This window comes from Halichondria panicea, chromosome 5 (assembly GCF_963675165.1).
Source record: "Halichondria panicea chromosome 5, odHalPani1.1, whole genome shotgun sequence".
Classification (NCBI taxonomy): domain Eukaryota; kingdom Metazoa; phylum Porifera; class Demospongiae; order Suberitida; family Halichondriidae; genus Halichondria; species Halichondria panicea.
Genome location: NC_087381.1, coordinates 3378833 through 3399712, shown reverse-complemented (window position 1 = coordinate 3399712; position 20880 = coordinate 3378833). Strand labels below are relative to the sequence as shown.

The following is a 20880-nucleotide window of genomic DNA, read 5'->3' as shown; positions in this document are numbered from 1 at the left end:
GTTGCTTTGTTGATGGATTGGCTCTCCGTTTATATGGCTGGCCCTCCACTCGCATTCCCTGCATGTGGACCACATTGTGGTCCTCTAGCTCTTGTCCTCGTGGTGGATTCCCGTTAATAAAATAAGAGACCTCACTACCGCATTGCTGACAGAATGTAACGAAACTGACCAGGGAGTCTAATTATCCATCGAAGGATCGACCATCGACCATGCATGATTGTTGTTAAAAAGGATCAATGCCAAAGTCCGAGTCTAAAATTAATGGCTGCATGCATCATCAAAAGAGTCTTAATATTTAAGACTTGCAGCTATAATTACTCTCACTCTTGCAGCTACCAATAGCTAGTGTTCTAGTGCAGTCTACTACGTATGTATATACTATTAGAGGGTAATTTTTGTGGGGCAAAATCGTGGTTTTTGTGGTACTTGAAGCTGGTCTGACTACGAATATTTTACCCACCAATGAAGCGACCTTGCCTACCTTACCTGCAGTGCAAGCAGCAACCACAAAAATAATATTATAACGAATAATATAAACGAATATTTTGTCCCCCGAAAATTACCCGCTATACGATACTAGACTAGAATCCCTATTCAATCTATGATTCTATGCACAAATAGCCTCCTTCCAGCCTCTCCTTTTTCTGTTCTTTGTCACACAGGTAAGAATTAGAGGAACAAAGTGTGGTATCCTTACAACATGGAACTAACATTAAGATAAAGACTTGTGATTCCGTAAATACTGTACTGTAAACCTGTGATTCCGTAAATACTGTGTTGTGTTAGTTCTAGTGGTTTCATGTTCTTATTTAGTCATTTCTGTACTATTGTTCTAGAAGGTTCTTTCTAGTATTGTTTTGTATAAATAGCCTGTGTATTTTGTATGTATCAGAGTTCTGATTTAATGAATTATTGAAGTTATCTCACTGGCGACAAGGATTGTGGATCAAGTAGCCTACAGCAATGGCAGCCACACACTATGGAACTCTCAACAATTACAGACCAGACCAAGAGTCTATCAAGACCTACCTGGATCAGGTAGACCTCTACTTCACGGCGAATACAGTCCCTGATGATAAGCAAGTACCTATTCTCCTCAGCTCCATTGGTGCAACGACCTACAGTCTTCTATGTGACTTGCTTGCACCTGAGGCTCCCAAATCGAAGACAAAGGGAGAAATATTTGCTGCACTACGGAAGCACTACGAACCGACACGAGCGGTGATCGCAGAACGTTTTCATTTTCAAAAAAGGGATCAAGTCCCTGACAAATCTTTAGCAGAATACGATGCAGCTCTACGCAAGCTGGCAACACACTGCAATTTTGGGGCGTATCTCACTGAAGCCCTACGTGACCGTTTCGTTGCAGGACTCCGAAGCGAAGCAATGCAAAGAAGACTATTAGCCGAAACAGAACTTACTTTGAAGAGAGCAATGGAAATCGCACAGGGAATGGAAGCAGCAGAAAGCAACACCAGAGCACTCAAGGCCAGCAACCCCTCCATCAAGAGCATACAAAGCAAAAGGAGACCGCAGCCAAACCAACCTTGTTACCGCTGTGGAAAGTCGAATCACTCTGCAGCTGATTGCCGTTTCAAGGATGCAGAGTGTCACTCATGTGGAAAGCAGGGACACATAGCACCAGCCTGCCGCTCCAACCCACCCTCTCAGTTCAAGAAGACAGAGAAGAGACGATTCAAAACTCACCTAGTGGAACCAGATGGGAACAGCTCGACCAACTCAGAAGCTGACACTTACCACCTATACCGATTGACCGAGCCTTCTACACAGCCGATCACAGTTACAGTCAAGATCGAGGATACTCCACTCAAGATGGAAATCGATACCGGAGCTGCAATATCTATTATCTCTGAGGCCACCAGAAAGGCCAAGTTCTCTAAATTCAAGCTGCGTAAGTCAAATATTTTGCTAAAGACATATACAGATGAGGCTATGATGGTAACGGGTCAGATTAATGTGTGTGTTAATTATGGAGAACAGGTGGCTCGGCTGGTGCTGGTGGTGGTTGCTGGAAGTGGACCAAGTCTTTTTGGACGCAATTGGCTGAAGTACCTCCAGTTGGACTGGAAATGTATTGCAACTGTCAAATCTCCCCCTGCAGGTACACTAAAGAATTTGTTACACGAATACGATTCATTGTTCAAGGACGAGTTAGGTACTGTGACCTCACACAAAGCCACTCTCAGAGTACGGCCAGATGCTACTCCTCGGTTTTTCAAACCACGTCCTGTTCCTTATGCAACCAAAGAGGCTATTGGAGAAGAATTGGACCGCATGGAGCAACAAGGTATCATCCAGAAAATACCTAGCAGTGACTGGGCAGCACCGTTGGTCGCAGTTCCCAAGAAAGACGGACGTTTTCGACTCTGCGGCGACTATAAAGTGACTATCAACCAAGACCTTGAAGTTGATCAGTACCCCTTGCCTAAACCCGAAGACCTATTCGCAACACTAGCAAATGGCTCCCTTTTCACTAAGCTTGATTTGTCACAAGCGTATCTACAGGTCGAACTCGATAAGGACTCTACCAAATACGTGACTATCAACACCCATCAAGGGTTATACCAGTTCAGCCGACTTCCTTTTGGCGTGGCGTCAGCCCCAGCAATATTCCAAAGACTGATGGACACCATCCTACGTGGAGTGCCTCACGTTATCTGCTACTTAGACGATCTGTTGATAACAGGAGTGGATGAAGAAGACCACCTACACAATCTGGAGCAAGTCCTCAAACTTTTTACGGAACACGGGTTGCGATTGAAGAAGGAAAAATGTATCTTTTTGGCCAAGTCGGTAGAATATCTTGGTCATCAGATCAGCAAAGAGGGAATCCAAGCTCTTCCAAGTAAAGTAGATGCTATTGCACAGGCTCCAGAACCAAAGAATGTTCAAGAACTTCGCTCCTTCCTCGGGTTGCTGAACTACTACGGAAAGTTCATCAAGAATCTCTCTAGCATCCTTTACCCAATCAACCAACTTCTGCAAGCGAGTCATAAGTGGGATGGACACAGGAATGTCAGGAAGCTTTTACAGAAGCAAAGAAACAACTTACATCATCTGATGTGCTCACCCACTATGACCCGGACCTACCAATCAACATGGCTGCGGACGCGTCAGCCTACGGCATTGGAGCCGTTATTTCTCATGTACTACCAGACGGGGCTGAGAGACCAATCTGTTTTGCTTCACGCACGCTAACGACAAGCGAACAAAACTATGCTCAACTCGAGAAAGAAGCACTGGCATTGGTATTTGGTACCAAGAAGTTTCACCAGTATTTGTATGGCAGGAAATTCACGTTAATCACTGATCACAAACCTCTGACAGCTATATTTGGCCCAAAGAAAGGAATACCGTCCCTAGCAGCTGCTCGTCTCCAACGTTGGGCAATTTTTCTCTCAGGTTATGATTACAATATCCAATTCAAGCCCACTCAAGCACACAGCAATGCTGATGCATTATCACGTCTCCCCTTGCCAGTACAAGATTCGTACGAAACGGCTGACATTAATGCTATTCACACTTTCAATGTGGCTCAAATCGAAGCTCTTCCTGTAACATCTCAGCAGGTGCAGACGGCTACCCGACGTGACCCAACCGCAAGGTGTTAAAGTATGTCAAATCAGGATGGCCACAGAAAGTGACACCGGATCTACAACCATATTTCAACCGCCGTCTTGAAATTGGCATCGAAAGTGGTTGCTTGATGTGGGGAATTCGCACAATCATTCCACAGAACCTGCATGCAAAGACCCTTCGTGCTCTCCATGAGAACCACCCTGGAATGTCCCGAATGAAGGCTATTGCCCGCAGTTACGTGTGGTGGAGTGGACTCGATAAAGACATCGAAAACCAAGCAAAAGCGTGCCTATCGTGCCAGGAACAAGCCTCTAAACCTGCAGTAGCACCACTCCATCCTTGGGTTTGGCCAAACAGCCCATGGAAAAGGATCCATATTGACTACGCTGGTCCATTCTTGAACAAAATGTTTCTAGTGGTTGTAGACGCTCATTCCAAGTGGCCAGAAGTGATTCAGATGTCTTCCACTACGTCTCAAAACACGATCGAGGCACTGCAAGCACTATTTGCTCGGTATGGACTACCAGAACAGATTGTTTCCGACAATGGTGCACAATTCACATCCCAAGAATTTAGCGATTTTGTTCAAGCCAATGGCATAAGACACATACGAAGTGCTCCATACCATCCCTCCACGAACGGCCAAGCTGAACGATTTGTACAAACGTTCAAAAGAGCCATGAAAGCTGGAGAGAGAGAAGGACTGAGTTTGAAAACAAGATTGGCTCAGTTTTTACTGTCATACCGCTCAACTCCACATGCTACCACTAACGTCTCACCGAGTGAACTGTTCCTTCAAAGAAAAGTACGTACACGATTCGATCTCCTCAAACCAAACACAGAGGGAAACGTATCTGACAAGCAGATGAAACAGAAACAGCAACATGACAAACATGCTAAACCAAGGACGTTCTCTGTTGGTCAACAAGTAATGCTCAAACTTTTCCGAACAAACGGTACATGGCTTCCAGGAAGCATTGTACAACAGACAGGACCAGTATCTTACAAAGTGGAAATTGGTGATGGCAGGATACTACGTCGACATATCGACCACATACGTGATAGAACTCATTCTCTTTCCACCACCGAGTCGTCACAAGACGATATAACAAATCCAAACGATTTCGACGATACGGCAGCTCACAAGGATTTGCAAGATTTTGAAGTTTCCCCTGATCAGTCAACTGATCCGTCTCCGACCCCACCTGATGAGTCACCCTCGACTGGTGCATTAACAGCTCGACAATATCCGCAAAGAAATCGCAACAGGCCTGATCGATATGGTGGGTACACTAACATTTAACAGGGGAGGAAATGTGGTATCCTTAAGACATGGAACTAACATTAAGATAAAGACTTGTGATTCCGTAAATACTGTACTGTAAACCTGTGATTCCGTAAATACTGTGTTGTGTTAGTTCTAGTGGTTTCATGTTCTTATTTAGTCATTTCTGTACTATTGTTCTAGAAGGTTCTTTCTAGTATTGTTTTTGTATAAATAGCCTGTGTATTTTGTATGTATCAGAGTTCTGATTTAATGAATTATTGAAGTTATCTCACAAAGAAAGAAAGAACAAACCGTCCAAAAAAAGAGCCTGCCCCGGCTAAGTCTGGTGATCTGCTATACTGACATGGCCAAATTTAATTGAGCGTGGGCAAGAGTAAACCGAGGCATAATACGTTATCACATCATGTATGCATGCTAGATTTATGTACTGGAGTGCTCAAGAATGTAGTCTCCAAATATCTCCAAATATCTGCACAGCGGTTCAGGTTGTTTTTTGGATGCCAGTAAAGGGTTTGATAGAGTGAATCATGCTGTTCTATTTAAGTTGCTCATGGATAGGAACCTTCTTTGACAGCGAGGAATAACAGATAAGAAGCTAAATAGGCGGTTTGCCACTCTCATCCGGAAAGGAGAGGTCCATTCAGCCATCTCCCTCATCACTGAATATGGCAAGGGTGGACTACTTGAACTTACACCAGAAGTAAGAACTGAACTAAAAAGAAAACACCCCAAAGCAAAACCTGCAAACCCAGAGGCCTTGATACAAGGAGATGCACTCATTGTTAACCCCATCTTATTCGAAAGTCTAACTGGTGAGGTTGTAAGGAAGACTGCACTAGCAACCCACGGTGCTGCGGGTCCCTCCATGGGAGATGCTTATATATGGAGACGTATGATGGTATCTTTTAAGTCAGCATCAAAAGATTTATGTGATGCGGTGGCGGAAGTGGCAAGGCACATAGCATCACAGGAAGTGGACCCAGTCGGGCTTAGCCCACTTCTAAACAATCGTTTGATCCCCCTTTCGAAGAACCCTGGAGTACGACCAGTGGGAATAGGGGAAGTTTTGAGACGTATTATTGGCAAGTCCCTGGTGTCTGTGCTCAAGAGAGATATTACCAAAGCTGCAGGATCTACGCAAGTATGTGCAGGCCACCCGTCTGGTTGTGAAGCTGCTATAGAGAAAGGTATTCGCTTCAGCAGGCGCAGACGCCGTTTTGTTGGTTGATGCAGATAATGCATTTAATCGTCTGAATTGTGCAGTGGCCCTCCATAACATCCGATACACATGATAAATAAACTACAATTTACGATTGCCAAGATTCTTGGTAATTCTTTTTTTTTGGTAAACAGTACCTTTATGGTGGAAGCAAGTAGATGATAGGATTATAATAAAATAATAAAACAAAGAACAGTGTATGTAAAATAGTGTGTATACATGAGGTGAACAGTTAGTTTGTTAGTTTTGCTGCAAGCTGGCCTCGATATCTGCTATAACCAGGTCCACAGGTGACATCTTCATAGCGTGGCCTCTTGATGAACGAGCGCCACGTATGCATTGAATGGCGGACCTGAGCAGGCTGAAAAAGAGGGAGCATCTCAGCCAGTGCAGGGTGGTGCTGTAGGGTTGGTCCCATTTGTCTGCTAGCAGGGAGGCCAGTTGTTTGTAGAAGTTTGTAGCTTGTTTTGAAAGGCCGCCAGTCGCAGACATCACAATGGGGACGAAAGTAGCATGCTCCACTTCTCTCACCATTTGTCCGTATGCACGGATCTTTTCCCTCTCGTGCTTCCTGAAGCATTGGTCTAGGGTTGTGTTGCGATTTGAGGGAGCAAAAGGATTAAAGACTCTGACGTCCATCAGGGTTCTCTCGCGTCTGCCCCCTAGCCTCGATCCCAGGCCGAGTTTTCGCTTTTATAACGGTTAGGCGAACAATAAAAGCGAAAACTCGGCCTGGGATCGAGGCTACTGCCTCCCCAGAGACCACTGGCAGCAACATCAACATCTTGGTAATTCTGGCACAGTCTTTACCAGGCCGCCTTTCTCAGCGGCCTGGAATCGAGGCTATCTTTTGACTAATTACACGTGGAGAACTGCAGATTCAGCAGAAATTAAAATTAATAGCATGCGCACAAGTGCACGTGTAAAGTCTAGCGCATACATAGGCATCCAGCCGTGATGTCACAGCTAATTAATCCCCCCACGCTATGTGTTATTGTCAAGTGTAATCAGATCAGAGGCTTGTTGCCTCCTCTGCTTTCCAGAGATCCGACAGGCGTGGTACATGGTATAGCTTAGCAATTAGCCTCTGATTACGCTCTCAGCAATAACATACGACACAAAGACACAAAGACTAATTGCTAGAGCAGCGCTAAGACACAAAGACTAATTTCTAGAGCTGCATCACGCCTGTTGTACTTTCTCTGCCTCCAGTTTAGTTCTCTCAAGCAATTTGTTTTTCCCAAATCCTGGTAAGCACAACACTTTATACTAACCGCAAGTATTATTATAACAGTCTTTACAACTTTTCTTAGAGGCTATAATTATAATTATAATTATTATCGATTTTATCATTATAGCTAGTATATAGTACATGTATAAATTATATAACAGGAGCCCATATAAGAGAAGGAGCGGCTGAGTACGGGATCACGTTTTATAAGGGGGCACTCCTTTGCATTTCTTAACGTCATTATGACTTTAGGGAGGGGGATCTTGGGCTGTATATAATGTTAGTATTTACCACAAAGCCCATCAATAAGGAGCGTGGCTTGTAACTAGTCATGTCACTGAGGCAAAACCGCTTTGTTTGGGAAATTCTCGCACACAAGTATGAATCATTCATTGACAAGTGGCCCCAGACAGCAAGGAAGGCAGCAATAAAAGCATGCAAGAGCTGATTAAAGAAACACTGTGACGAACTACAACTGCTCTAATGGGTGTGGCCCGTCCTCAGTATTGAATTCTTGTGACGTTTAGAGGGAGGGGGGAGTGTCAATAAGAAATGTAAGCCCTATACAAGTGGCTATGATCGCATTTCCATATGCAGACGTGTTATACGCAATACAGGGCTGCAGTTTGCATACACTTAGTTGCTTCCATAAAAGGAAATGCAATTTCACAGGCTATTACAAAACGTGATCATTATTATGTTGAAGTTAGCCGCTATAGTATAGTAAATATTCAGATATAGGCTTGAAACCCGTCCTCTCTTCTTTGGGAGGCGGGCCACACTCATCTAGCTTCTACCAGACTGCATTGGGATTCGCCACGCATCAATGCACCACTCCAGTTTCTTAAAAAAGCAATGCAAGCTAGTAATTAGGTTGAATCGGATCTTGGTAATTATCAAATGTCATCCAGGTATATGTATTGACCACAATGTCATGCATCACGGGTGATCACGGATCGATAATTATTACCCAGGCATGTACTTACAACAGTAGTGCAATTCTTTGATGTCTGACCAGAATGAACATTTTTGTGTTGTATGCATGCATGTATGGAATTCAGTGTTATTCATTCCTTGTCAATTATACAAATCTTCTAATACTAGTCTTTTTGAGTGAAAAGAAAACAACAGCTTGCACCACTTGATTAAAGAATTAGTGAAGCGTGTCACCAATTTAGTGAAGTGGGACACAAGCCCCATTTACAGGACATCTCCGTGTCAGATTTTTCTGAGTATAGTGGGATAATTATAGAAAAACGACAGATTAGGCTAGCCTCGACCCCGGGCCGATTTGTCTCCAATTTAACGCTAGGTCGCCACCTCGCGTTAAATCGGAGACAAATCGGCCTGGGTCGAGGCTAGGATTAGGCCCGTTTATATGCATCACTAACTACCTGACTCTAGGCATGTTTTGTTGTTGTGTAACACTGTAACTACCTATTTTTTATGTTGCTGCCTGGTACCTATGCGCACATGCAGCCATTGTTATGAAGTAACAGCATAATTATTCATACTGTTCCTTAGCTGTAACAAAGGCCAGAATTCTGATGGACGCAAGGCAAGAAGAAAATCAGTACAAAGATAAATTCAAGGCTCAGGTTTTTTTGAATCAACGGTTTAAAAAACCAGGAACTCCATTGAATCAGTTCCGAGATATGCGGTTAAAGATGATCCATGAGCTCTTCAGAAGTAAAACAATGCATTCTAATGCCAAGGACTTAAAGGTGCTTGACTATGGGTCTGGGCCTGTTTTGGCATTCATTATTAGTGCAGCAAGCAAAGAAAATGTTTCTGAAATAGTTTTAGCCGAGTACACAACCACAAACCGAGAAGCGTTGCACCAATGGCTATACAAAGATTCATCGGCTTTCAATTGGCTGCCATATATCAAGTACGTTGTTCAACACCTTGAAAATAAACCAGAAAGTGAAGTGCTTGTGCGAGAGGAAAGGTTGCGCAATCTCGTGAAAGTTGCATCATGCGACGTAAAAGCTGAGCAACCTATCGAAAAAGGATTTGAAGGCCCATATGATGTTGTCATGACTTCACTAGCTATTGGGAGTGCCTGTCACAGTGAAATTGATTACACCACCTCGATACAGAAACTATCAACATTGGTTAAGACTGGAGGGGTCTTGTACATGTTCTCGAAAGTGGCACAGAAACCGCAACCAATGCACTACGAGCTAGGTGGAGAGAAATTCTACTACTATGCAATTTCTACTGATATTCTTATTAGAAGTTTGGAAGAAATGGGGTTTGAAAATGTTCAGTGTGTTCGAATTCCCATCGCTGACACTATCTCTGGTCTGTCACAATCTGAAGCTGCTCAGCTAGAAATACATACTTCTTCAGAAGAGTTTTGTTATGTATCGGTTGTAGCAGTTAAAACATAATAAAACATAATAGCTAGATACGTACACTCTATAGCTCTGATTTGCAGCTCATTAAAATTATATACATCTAGTTCTTTAGATCTATCATTAATTTTGGCACAGCCCCATGGTTTATAGAATTGTTTAACTTAGGTTTTTTAGTTACAATATGCATGACTGTATAATTATAGTCTTATACTTTACATTCAATTACTTAAAAACATAAATTATATGTTGCATGCATGGCGTTAAGATAGTGCGGTTTTTTTTATATAATACATCATCACAATTAATTATGATCCGAGATCTACTTTCTCAAGCTCGTTCGACTTTGAAAGTTTATCAGAGTTAGGCATAGGAACAGTCTCAAGTGTCATAGGTACTGTTTCAAATTTAGGAGCACTCTCAATGATGTCATGGTAACGGGGAGGCTCGGCGAGAGAATCATTTTGTTCATCGTTGAGTTGCTTGTAGCTCATTGTCTGTACAGGTTCTTCTGGTTCAGTGTTTCTGGTGGAGTTGCTTACGAACAGAGATACACTGGCAGTGGTGTTGCTGTTTATGCTGACATCATCTGTATCTCCTCTGTAATAATGGTTACCATAATAAAAAACAACAACTCTTGTAGGGTAATATCCTACACTTTTATTTGAACTCACGAAAATTGAACGTACTCCCTAACACTATTTTTAATTCTTTTTCTTGACACGGTAATCAAGACTCCGATAAAAAACACAGAGAGGAGAACTATTATTAGCACTGTTGTGACAACTCCACCAGCAATAGCACCTACGCTGGTTCCAGTGCCAGTGCCAGTGCTAGTACCTATATATACAGATAAAGCAGTTTAACGGCATTATAATTCTAGAAAAACCTTATAGGCATACAATGTGTCAGCGTATAACTATACATTTCTGGGGTCAGGGATAACTTAGTAAAAAGGACGCAGCATGTGCTCACCTAAGATGAAAACATCACTGGACACTCCAGCACCAGCTCTGGTATTGCCTCTCACACTCACTGAGTATGCTGTAGCCGCCTTGAGGTTGCCAATGGAAACACTGCTCATGTCCTCGGGCACTTCCAAATTTCTACTGTCTGTCTGACGTATTGTTGCATTCTCAGTGGAGGGAATCTATACATTGCATGCACACATAGATTTTATAAAAAAAGTATGAAACACATGCAGTTACTGTACATAATGCAAACCTACATGGAGTGACTGTATCTATAATTATTGACTGTTAGCTACTCATAATATAGTTAAGATACTCACTGGACCATAGGACACTGTGTATGACGTTATAAATCCTCTGGCCTCTACAATAGTTAGTGGGTCCCAGCTAACAGTCATCTCAGAGGGGGATGTCCTCTTCACATCAAAGTGAAAGGGAGGTATTGGTGGAACTGTGGATTTAGGGTATAAGGTAATAAAGAGATTCCTAAACTTCAGTACCTCCTTCTTCAGTAAATACTGTATCCATCAGTGGTTTACTTATTCCCAAAGCATTGCGAGCAGTCACAGAAACATTGTACGCAATCCATTTCTCTGAAAAAGGCAATTCACTTAGTTACATCTACACATTAACTAAATGCAGTAATTTTATAACAAAATTTATTCCATACTATTTGCTCATACCAAGAAATTGACTGGTGATTGATAGAGATGCCTCTTCTGACACTCTCACTAGCTCAAAGCCACCAGAGTACCCAGTGATAGTCACAATAAACGCATCATCATCACAGGTGGGTACATCGGTGAGGGAGCGCATCCAAGAGACACGGAGACTGCTTGCATCAATCGGGGTTAGGTTAATACTCCTCACTGGCTCGGGAAGTTCTGTATAATTATTATTATTATTGATGCACTGGGTCTTTCTGGATTCTAAATGTGCTATACTTATAATTATGATAACGGAATTAAAATAGACGTGTCTAAATTGAAATTATGGTATTATATAGCATGAGATTAACCTAAGTGTTACCTATCTGGTGATATGCATGTGCAAATATTATGTGTGGCTGCACGCGTGCACGATAATGCTAATGTATACCGGAATTGCAAAGTTCCGTTGGGGGCGTTGAAGTAGTATCCACCATTGTTTCTGTCGGGGGCGTTGAAGTAATATCTACCGTTGTTTCTGTCGGGGGCGTTGAAGCAGTATCCATAGTTGTTTCTGCCAGGGGCATTGAAGTAGTATGCATGGTTGTTTCTACCATTGCCATAGTAGTTGCCAAAGTTGGACCTTCCGTAGTTGTAGCCATTGTTGGTACTACCGGTATATCAGTATGATACACAGTAAAAACAGATTCGTTATAATAACATAAAACATCTCGAATAAAATGCATCATTTGAAATTTAATGTAGAAATGACATAAATTTCTGTCATTTCTACATTAAATTTCAAATGATGCATTTTATTTGAGATGTTTTATGTTATTATAACGAATCTGTTTTTACTGTGTAGATTAATCAAATATTATTATTATGACAAACTAGAAATATGCAATATCCAAACGTACATGGACAAGTTGTGTCAATGTCATCACAACAGTCTCCAAACATTCTACATCCTTCATCACAGTAGCAAGATGCTCCATCCGAGACACCAGCACACTGAAGACCAGTACAGCAAATATCGTGTCCTGCAGCACTGCAGGAAGTGGGCCTGGCAGGACATGTGGTATCAATATCACCACAGCAGTCATCACGAGAGCGGCAGGCTGCATCACAGAAACAAGTTGTGGGACTTCCAGCACAGAAACCACCGGAACAGCACTCTGTGTAACCAGATCCATTACAAGTTCCTATGGGATAAGAATGTGTGTTTGATGCGTGTGACACAAAACAGACTGTTTGCTACATAATGACTGCTCAATATCATTACAGCGCCACAAAAACGCAATGACTAAATTGTTTACATGCATACCTTGCGTAGGAGGTGCTTCAGTCCCAGTATCTAAGAAGATAGTAAAAATCAATAATAGCCCTCTTTTAAAACATTGTCTACAGTCATGAGTGGGTTTTGTGAGGCATGTAATTCAAAACTTAACTCACATGTACAACTGATTCCATTGCTGTCCAACGAGTAACCAATCATACAAGCACAAGAGAACCCTCTTGAATCAGTGCTGCTCAATGTACACAGGTGATCGCAAGTGGAGCTCAAACAAAAATTGGTGGCTAGATAATTAAGTGAAAAACCATGGCTAATGAGCAGCATAATTATTATAATTAATAATGAAACGTTCACCTTCAGCTTGCCGATTAGACGCAATAACCTCAATCCCAGCTGGTCTTATTGTGAAAGCATTTACAAATTTTGTCACATTGTCACCGTCCAGTTTGTGTGTAGCATGTACGCCCACATCAATCCAGTCGGTGAAGAACACCAGACTCCCCTCTATTGTGATGGCGTAGGGATAAGGTAAGTTTGATTGCAATCGACGTCTGTTGGTCCCATCAGTGTTAGAGTAGTCAATCACTCCCAGGACAGAGTCTGTCCAGTAGATGGTCTGAGTCTGATAGTCGATGGTTATCCCATTGGGTTCACCCAGTCCCGTGCTGTGAAGAGTTGTCCTGTCAGCACCGTCCATGGAGGACCTCTCTATCTTAGCAGGCTCACCCCAGTCAGTCCAGTACATGTACCTAAAGGCAGAAAGCAAGTAGTGTAATACTTGTTCCATCTAAAACCGAGCCTGGTTGGGTTATCTTTCGAGAATTGTATAACAAGATACAAACAAGTAAGCATGACTTACCTTGTGGTTGGGTCCACAGCAATGCCTCTTATTCCAGAGTGAGGATCAGCATCCAAGACTGGTGCAACTACCAAAGTCTCCAGGTCCAGCACTTCTATTCTTCTGTATAGAGTCTCAGTCCAGTAGAGTTTGTTGCTCACCCAATCAACAGCTATGTCCTCTGTCAATACAAAGCATTCATGAACTTATCTGCTCAATGGGAAAAATCGACTCACCTACTGTACCAAAAGCTGATGTGTTGACCAACTGAACCGGATTGGACCCATTCAGTGATGATCTGAATATGCCGCTTTCAATGTAGTCGTACCAGTACAGGAAGCCTCTCCTGAATTTTTCAAGACTTGACATGTGCTGTATATACTACTTAAAGGACTTACATATAGTCAAAGTCCAAAACAGAAGCCCCTCGAAGGAGAATTAGAGGTAGTGTTTCAAATAACTGTCCATCAAGACTTAGCCGACCAATATAAAAATGATCCGAGTACAGTAAGTAGCTGCTATTTCCTGCACCAATTAATTAATTGTAAGCAGTCACATAGTACAATGACATAATACATGTATGCACACTGACGTATTGTTGAAGCTGCATGTATTCCGAGTGATTGAAAAAGATCTTGTAAACTGTATCTTTTAAGTTACCTGCAGAGATTATGTCAGTTTGACAGATGTCTGGCTGGTCACGACAGCAGTCCCCAAAGTTCACGCAGAGAGCGTCACAAAAGCAGTCGGCTGGTACAGATCCAACACAGCTATCCACATTGAAGTCACAGCACTCCGTGTATCCGGCAGCAGCACATGTGCCTGTGTGTACAAATCACTAAAATAATGCAGCTGTATTATATATAGAGGTCTACGATCAATCACGGCAATTACAACTGTACGTTGATGCAAACTTCCAGCCACTCACCAACAGTACTGAAAGGCTCCGGAGTAGTCCCAGAAGCAACCCCTGGTGCTAAATCCATCACAACATTATTCACATCAGAACTAGGTCTATGCACACAACCGATGACTCTAGACTCTGGTCCACTACTCAGTGGATGATTTTGATAGGGTTCACCCCCAGCGTTGTATCCAATCACAGCAGCATCAGACCATTCCATGTCTTCACAGACATACGTGAATACTGCATACACTTTGGTGCCATTAGAGATGATAATGCCTTGAAAAGTGTTTTCCTGATAATAATTATGAACATTTATAATGGCTGAAGAAATTTAATTGGATCATCACCCAGTCATAGTCAATTAATACAGATATATCCCTGCCCTACCCCTTGCATGCTCACTTATATAGTCACTCTGACTGTTGTGCGATATACCAAACTTCCCACTATTGTTTACCCTTTGCAGATAAGGGTCCAATCGATCTTCCTCAACAGAATTGCTGTGAGGGAAAGGATGAACACCCACCCAAGTGGCTACCAGCATCCAGTTGGCATTGGTGATAGAGTCCTGGCCAAGCTCAATGTTTATGAACTCTTCAACTCTGCTGATCAGTACATCTTCGCCATCTACGTCTGGAGAATAAACTTGCCAACGAACACTTCCATTGAGTCTTGTGTCGATGTCAGACCAGAAAGGTGCAACAATGTAAGCGTAGTATGTCGAGGCTTGCTGTGTTGGGAATTCTGCTGGACTGTTCTCGAGGAGAGGCTTTCCAAAGGAAAAAAGCCCATTGTTCCCCACCTGTAAAGAGAGATAATGCTGTGAATAAATGAATGTTGCAGCTAGTGCCTCTCTATAGTTTCAATTTCAAGCCGTTTGAAAGAAGAAAGACTGCCTGGTATACTGCATGCGCATGCATGCGCGAAATAATTCGTATATTATACACACTGTAAATTTCATCATACAAATTGTATAAACAGACAAAGTACACGAGAAAGAATACGCAAGACCATGCACGTGGTTAGTAGTGGTAAAATGACCACAATATGGGAGCCTACAATAATTGTCTGCAGCAGTGATCATTCTACAAGCTCTGTTTAGCAAAGAGGCAGTTCAAGGATCGAGGCCTTCCAGACAGGAAGAGTGGTGAACTTTTCTTATAGGTTCTAGTAGAACTTTAGTGAATAACTTCGTGAGTGTCGAGTCTATAAGCTTATTAAAAGCTTAAAGGAGTGATCATTATAGCTTCTTCAATAATTATCTTCAGCAATGACGAAAATAGAAGGCAAGGTTTGGTGGCAGATGACTTGCCAAGCCCATATTAGAACTTGAATTAATGACTTCCTGAGTGTCGAGTCTAAGCTTGATCATTAGCTTCCGGCTTTATCTTCAACAATGACTTCTTGTCGAACATAAATTATTAGTAGCAGATGACTTGCCTAGGGGACGCACAGGAACACACCACGCCTCATAACATCTGTAGCCTACAGTGTATAGGGTGTCGTCAATTAAGTAGCTTATCTCTCTAATGGCTTGGCCTGCATGACACAATAAATTAAGGGCGCAAGCCAAAGCAGGACTCAGTTATCTTGATTTTGCACATTATATGTAATGATGTAACACGGACTACAACTTCAGAATACAAAATAGTATACGTGTATATTTTACAGACAGCTAGTATCCACAAATATGCGGATTACCACCTTTTTGTGGTAATGTATGCACATGCATACAATGTATACCAGGCCACAGTTCCGAGTTTCGAGGGCGGCCTGAAATCAAGGCTAATGCCTCTTTTTTTGCTCAAAAAGTATTAGAAGAGGTAAAACTTAATGCTTGCATTTGCAATTGTTGACAATGAACAAATTTAATTCCTAATCAAAAGGAAGACGAGCTTAATAGAATGATCTTCAAGGATAGAAGCATGTAGATCTTGCTTTACAGCTCTTTTCTGACTCTTGTATAGCTAACAAACAGCTAGCACTTTAGTGTAAGGCTAAGATGAGGGGATGGAGCAGAGCGTCTAGCTTACTACGCGGATTCTGTATCGTCTAGCTATGCCATAATTATAATGTCAAACCTGCTAACATTATTCATTGTACTTAATGATATTCAGACCAAACGCGTTATCAGCCACACATGTACAGAAACTTAGCACATTACAAACAAGGAAGCCGATAGTGAATATACTATGCATAAGACAATCCTCTCATCTGCTCCTGGTTGTATAGAAGTTCGTGCCAGATAATGCTATGAAAGATTCTGAAGAGACTGCAACAATTAAAAGTAGACAATTTTGCATCCACGAGTCAAAATACAAAAGAAAGTGGCTATAGAAACCTCTAGAATTAAGCTATTAGTATTCGTCGCATTGCAACCGTTGAGCAGTTGTATAGCTGGAATAGTACACGCACACAGTCAGCTTTACCGTATATATTTCTCGTGCGGCTACGCCTCGAGGCATAATGATTGTATTTTGCATGGCACCATAGATAGAGTAGAAGAGGGATTGGAAACGGAAGTGATTCACGTGATGTTTTACAATGAAGTCTACGTAGTGGCTCTGGGACCATCCGTTTATCTCCTCATAACTCCCGCAAAAGCCCGGGAAACTTATTGTGTCCAAAGCATACATCTCAGAGCTACCCCCATTACTGAATCACATGCCCCCTGATAGTAGGTATCAATTGGAAACAAAGAAAATATAATCTCGATTGTCGTGAAGTAGCTAGAGGTACACAGATCGAGCGCTTTTTCATGCTTGTGTTCCTATAGTACCTTTGATATAGCTAAGGCTTTGTAACTAAATAGTGTCCTGTGTCCCAAATGGCCTCAAGTATTAGAGAAAGTTGATGTTTAGCAGCAGAACTGCTTGTGGACTTCTTTACAGAGAGCAAAACAATTCTCATGAATTATTCATGTTTAGCCCTCGTGTTAAAAAGTAAGCCTCGATTAAAACCGCGGAGATACACGGATGGTACTTCGAGGGTACTTCCGTTTCCAATCCCTCTTCTACTCTATCTATGATGGCACTAAGTGACTTAGAGGTTATTTGACGATACCTTACTGCTCTAACACTTACGAAATTGAAAAATTTGAACCGTTATATTGAGTCATAATTACCTCTTTATCCACTATATGCACTTATTAGCCCCACTCAAGAACTATAATGCACATGGCTCTAAATGAATTTGATGACAAGTTCAACCATATACATAATACCATGACTTGTATAGAGTGTCTCTACTGCAAGTGCATGGATTGTAAACAACTTGTTAACGTACATAGAGAGTCTCATGATAGTAGCTTCCAAATGGTAGTCCAGGGACACCTAGTGGTATAGGTGGAGAGCTGCAATTCCTACATCTCTCAAGGTAATTAGAACCAAAGTCCAAATATTCCAAGTAGTTGAGTTGTGCTGTATAGGATTGTAGCGACATTGCATTCATGTTTCTAGACTGTAATTGAATGTCAATTATTTCAAGCTGTATATGCATGAAATGTAATATATAGATACGTTGCCATCCGGTACCTGGTTCGACAGTAGGGGGAGGGGCTAGTGTTCCAGGTGTGTCCACGCTGATGTTGTAGACCACATTAAACCACTCTGAGCCGGGACTGTTGAGGCAAGCAATTTCATGAGAGACAAAGCTTCCAGTGTTGGGATGGTTTTCAAAATAGTCACCAGCTGCATTGTAGCCGATAGTAGCACCATTCAGAGACCATTGCATACTATCACATCTGTAGGTGAACACCGTGTATGATGCAGTCCCATTTGTGATGAGGATCCCTTGAAATGTGTTAGCCTGTGAACATATATAAAGTTGGCGATCTGAATGCAAGCATGCACACAGTATAGAGTTGATAGAATGGGGGTTAGCAATAATTATTATAATACCAACCATCTTACCAAGGAGGTGTCAATTCCATAAAAATCAAGGGCAAATTGACGAAAGGCATCACTCTCTCCATCAGGCCATGAGTGAACCATATTCCATTGAACTACCACCATCCAAGTCCCAAAAAATGAGCCATCGGGTGAAATGAATCTGTTGACTTCAAAAAGCAGACTGGGGCCATTAGTACTTGTCAATGAATGGACCTCGTATAAAATGTTTCCTCTACGGCGAATATCAACATCATCCCAGAATGGAGCAACCAGATATGCGGATGCAACATCAGTTGTAACACCAGGGAAAGTTTCTGGCGTGTTCCCATAGAATGGCTCACTGAAAGCAAAATATCCATTGGTGCCAATCTGTATAATGCAAGGGATGGATACCCAGATTAAGAAGTACAGCCATGCACCTCTGGGACATGCAGTGCAGTGGCCGGAATAGCGAGGTGGCCGCATTTCAGAAAATAGCCGCGACTAAAAAAGACCTTATAAATATACCTCGAATCTATTTTACGGTTCTGTATTTCCTTTGATTTTAGAGGTCAAAAAGGCAACGAGATTCATTACAGTCCAAACCAGCATGCATAATAACATGTTAGCTTAAAATAGAGCTGTTACTATGTACTGCATGTATAGCGCGAAATTTTCAAGGCACTTTTATAAAGCATTTCGTTGCACAATGTTCGTGGAATGACTGCTAACTGGAAGCCACACCTTTAATCTTTGCACGTTATGGCAGATAATTCTACAATTTTTGTGGACTAAGTTTCGTGTAGGATTGCTAACCCAAAAAATCAGCGAAAATTAAGCCCTCGAAAATGTCGCGCTATACGAAATTTCTATATCGGTACCATACACTATTACTATATCGGTTTACTGAATCACTTACATAAAGAATATTGTGATTTATGTTTCCAAAAGGGAACCCTTCAGTAATGTGAATTGCTTGTGATACACCATCATCGAAATGACCAACTTGTTCTACTCTCACTCCAGTAGTAGACAAGGAAAAGAATGGCAGAATGTTAGACTCTGCATGTGAAGAGAACAATTTGCATACGTAAAATTTGAAGAACCATGCAAAGCCATGCAGTTAGAGATTATATGACACTTTTTTATGCCTGCATGCGCATATAAAGTATTGTTTTTACTGTGTCATCTGTTGAACACAAAACATGTTGATTGTTGTCACAAGCATGCTATGTCGGTTTGTTTATCCTCACTAATGTTTGAAGCACATTCATGAACATACCTTCCCACATGCTGAATGTTGCTATGATTATTGCAACATGTATAAATACTATAAACAAATATGCTTGTATAATAATTGTATTCATAATACGCTTTATAATTATAGTCAGATCAACTATGCAGAGGTTCATGCTTTAAAAAGCAAGCTATACATTTTCTGAAAAGGCATTTATACATAATTATAGGTCAAGAGTTATAAGTATAGCAACGTTTGTTTAATTACAGGACTATTATACGTACCCTATAGATAAATTTAGTTTCGTGTGGACTTAATTTAATGCACTTAATTTAAGCTTTTTCATAGCTGCTAGATAACAAAGCCAATTTTTCAGCTCGAGAGACGCAATGATTAAGTATTGTGCGTAGTTATTCTGCAAAGTTTTTTTGACCTAGATAGCCAGAGTTGAAATTGTTTGGATGCAGAATCTCCACAAAATAATTTATGGCCTATATACATGCATGCTATACATGTATAGATTATAATACCATTTCCGTAGATTGTCTGGATGCAAGTGTATTATATAGTTGTTCAGAGTCAATAGTCCTAGCTCAGTTTCAACATTTAATCATCAGTCATATCACCTACCTTGTCCGCATGAAAATGTAGGGAAAACCACCAGAAGTAGAGTAGACCAACTAAGTCTAAGAACCCAATTCATTCTTGACTTCCCAATAGAGCTGTAGTAAGATTTAATATAATGCTGTCTACAGTTGTTACAGTATATATTTCTACAACCAAAGTCAGATCCTATCATTTTATACTGAGCCGGATAGCTAGTTAAAAGATCTCATGGCATTGCTTGTTATATGGCTCACATCTAGCAAGGCTCTATACTAGACCAATAACACACTCACTCTTCACTCTTGATTTGTTGTAGATAACGTAGACTCTATTATTTTAGCCTCAAACTTGTAGCTACAGTACGGATCGATGCACAGTACAGTAAGCCTATTAGCATCTTGTATTGAACATAAGCAAACACACCCCCTAGATCTAGCTGAACATTAGCCTCGAATCCAGGCCGATTAATTAATCGGCCTGGTATCGAGGCTAGCTGAACTGTCCTCGACCGGAGGCGCTCCTCGGCGCCACACGCCCAGTCTTGATCTCTGTATTCTCGACAGCACGCGTGTGTTCGCACAGAGCAGAATAATTTGTACTACCGGCCACACTGCAAGTTATAAGTGGGGGCCCATATCGCTGGAGGGGCCTCAAAGCGCTAGTGAAATAGGGCCATGGGGGGCCCCAAATTGCTAGCGTTGGTGTCACAGGACACGGCCTCCCTCAGGACGTATCATGCATGGATGCATGGATAGCCTCAACGTACACAACAATATATACGTAGGACTATTGGCCACGTCTCTAATTGCA

The 20880-nt window shown here is 41.8% G+C and overlaps 3 protein-coding genes across 3 annotated transcripts; 2 read left to right on the top strand and 1 right to left on the bottom strand.

The window, feature by feature from the left end:
* Positions 1–894: 894 nt before the first annotated feature.
* On the top strand, positions 895–3219 carry LOC135336174 (uncharacterized protein K02A2.6-like). The gene has a single exon (XM_064531902.1). It carries the CDS (start codon positions 964–966, stop codon positions 3217–3219), a length of 2256 nt encoding a protein of 751 aa, XP_064387972.1. The 5' UTR covers positions 895–963.
* Positions 3220–3727: 508 nt separating this feature from the next.
* On the top strand, positions 3728–4903 carry LOC135336178 (uncharacterized protein K02A2.6-like). Its single transcript, XM_064531905.1, has one exon. It carries the CDS (start codon positions 3728–3730, stop codon positions 4901–4903), a length of 1176 nt encoding a protein of 391 aa, XP_064387975.1.
* A 4711-nt stretch (positions 4904–9614) lies between these two features.
* On the bottom strand, positions 9615–20494 carry LOC135336173 (uncharacterized). The gene is made up of 23 exons (XM_064531901.1): positions 20364–20494; positions 20095–20186; positions 19147–19289; positions 18270–18617; positions 17892–18165; positions 17644–17777; positions 14816–15160; positions 14380–14650; positions 14112–14273; positions 13850–13976; positions 13688–13797; positions 13473–13632; positions 12968–13362; positions 12772–12897; positions 12644–12673; positions 12237–12521; positions 11768–11986; positions 11353–11553; positions 11170–11262; positions 10990–11120; positions 10674–10848; positions 10373–10538; positions 9615–10298 (listed from the first exon to the last, which is right to left on the bottom strand). Exons 2-23 carry the CDS (start codon positions 20165–20167, stop codon positions 10007–10009), a joined length of 4260 nt encoding a protein of 1419 aa, XP_064387971.1. The 5' UTR covers positions 20168–20186; positions 20364–20494; the 3' UTR covers positions 9615–10006.
* Positions 20495–20880: the final 386 nt, after the last annotated feature.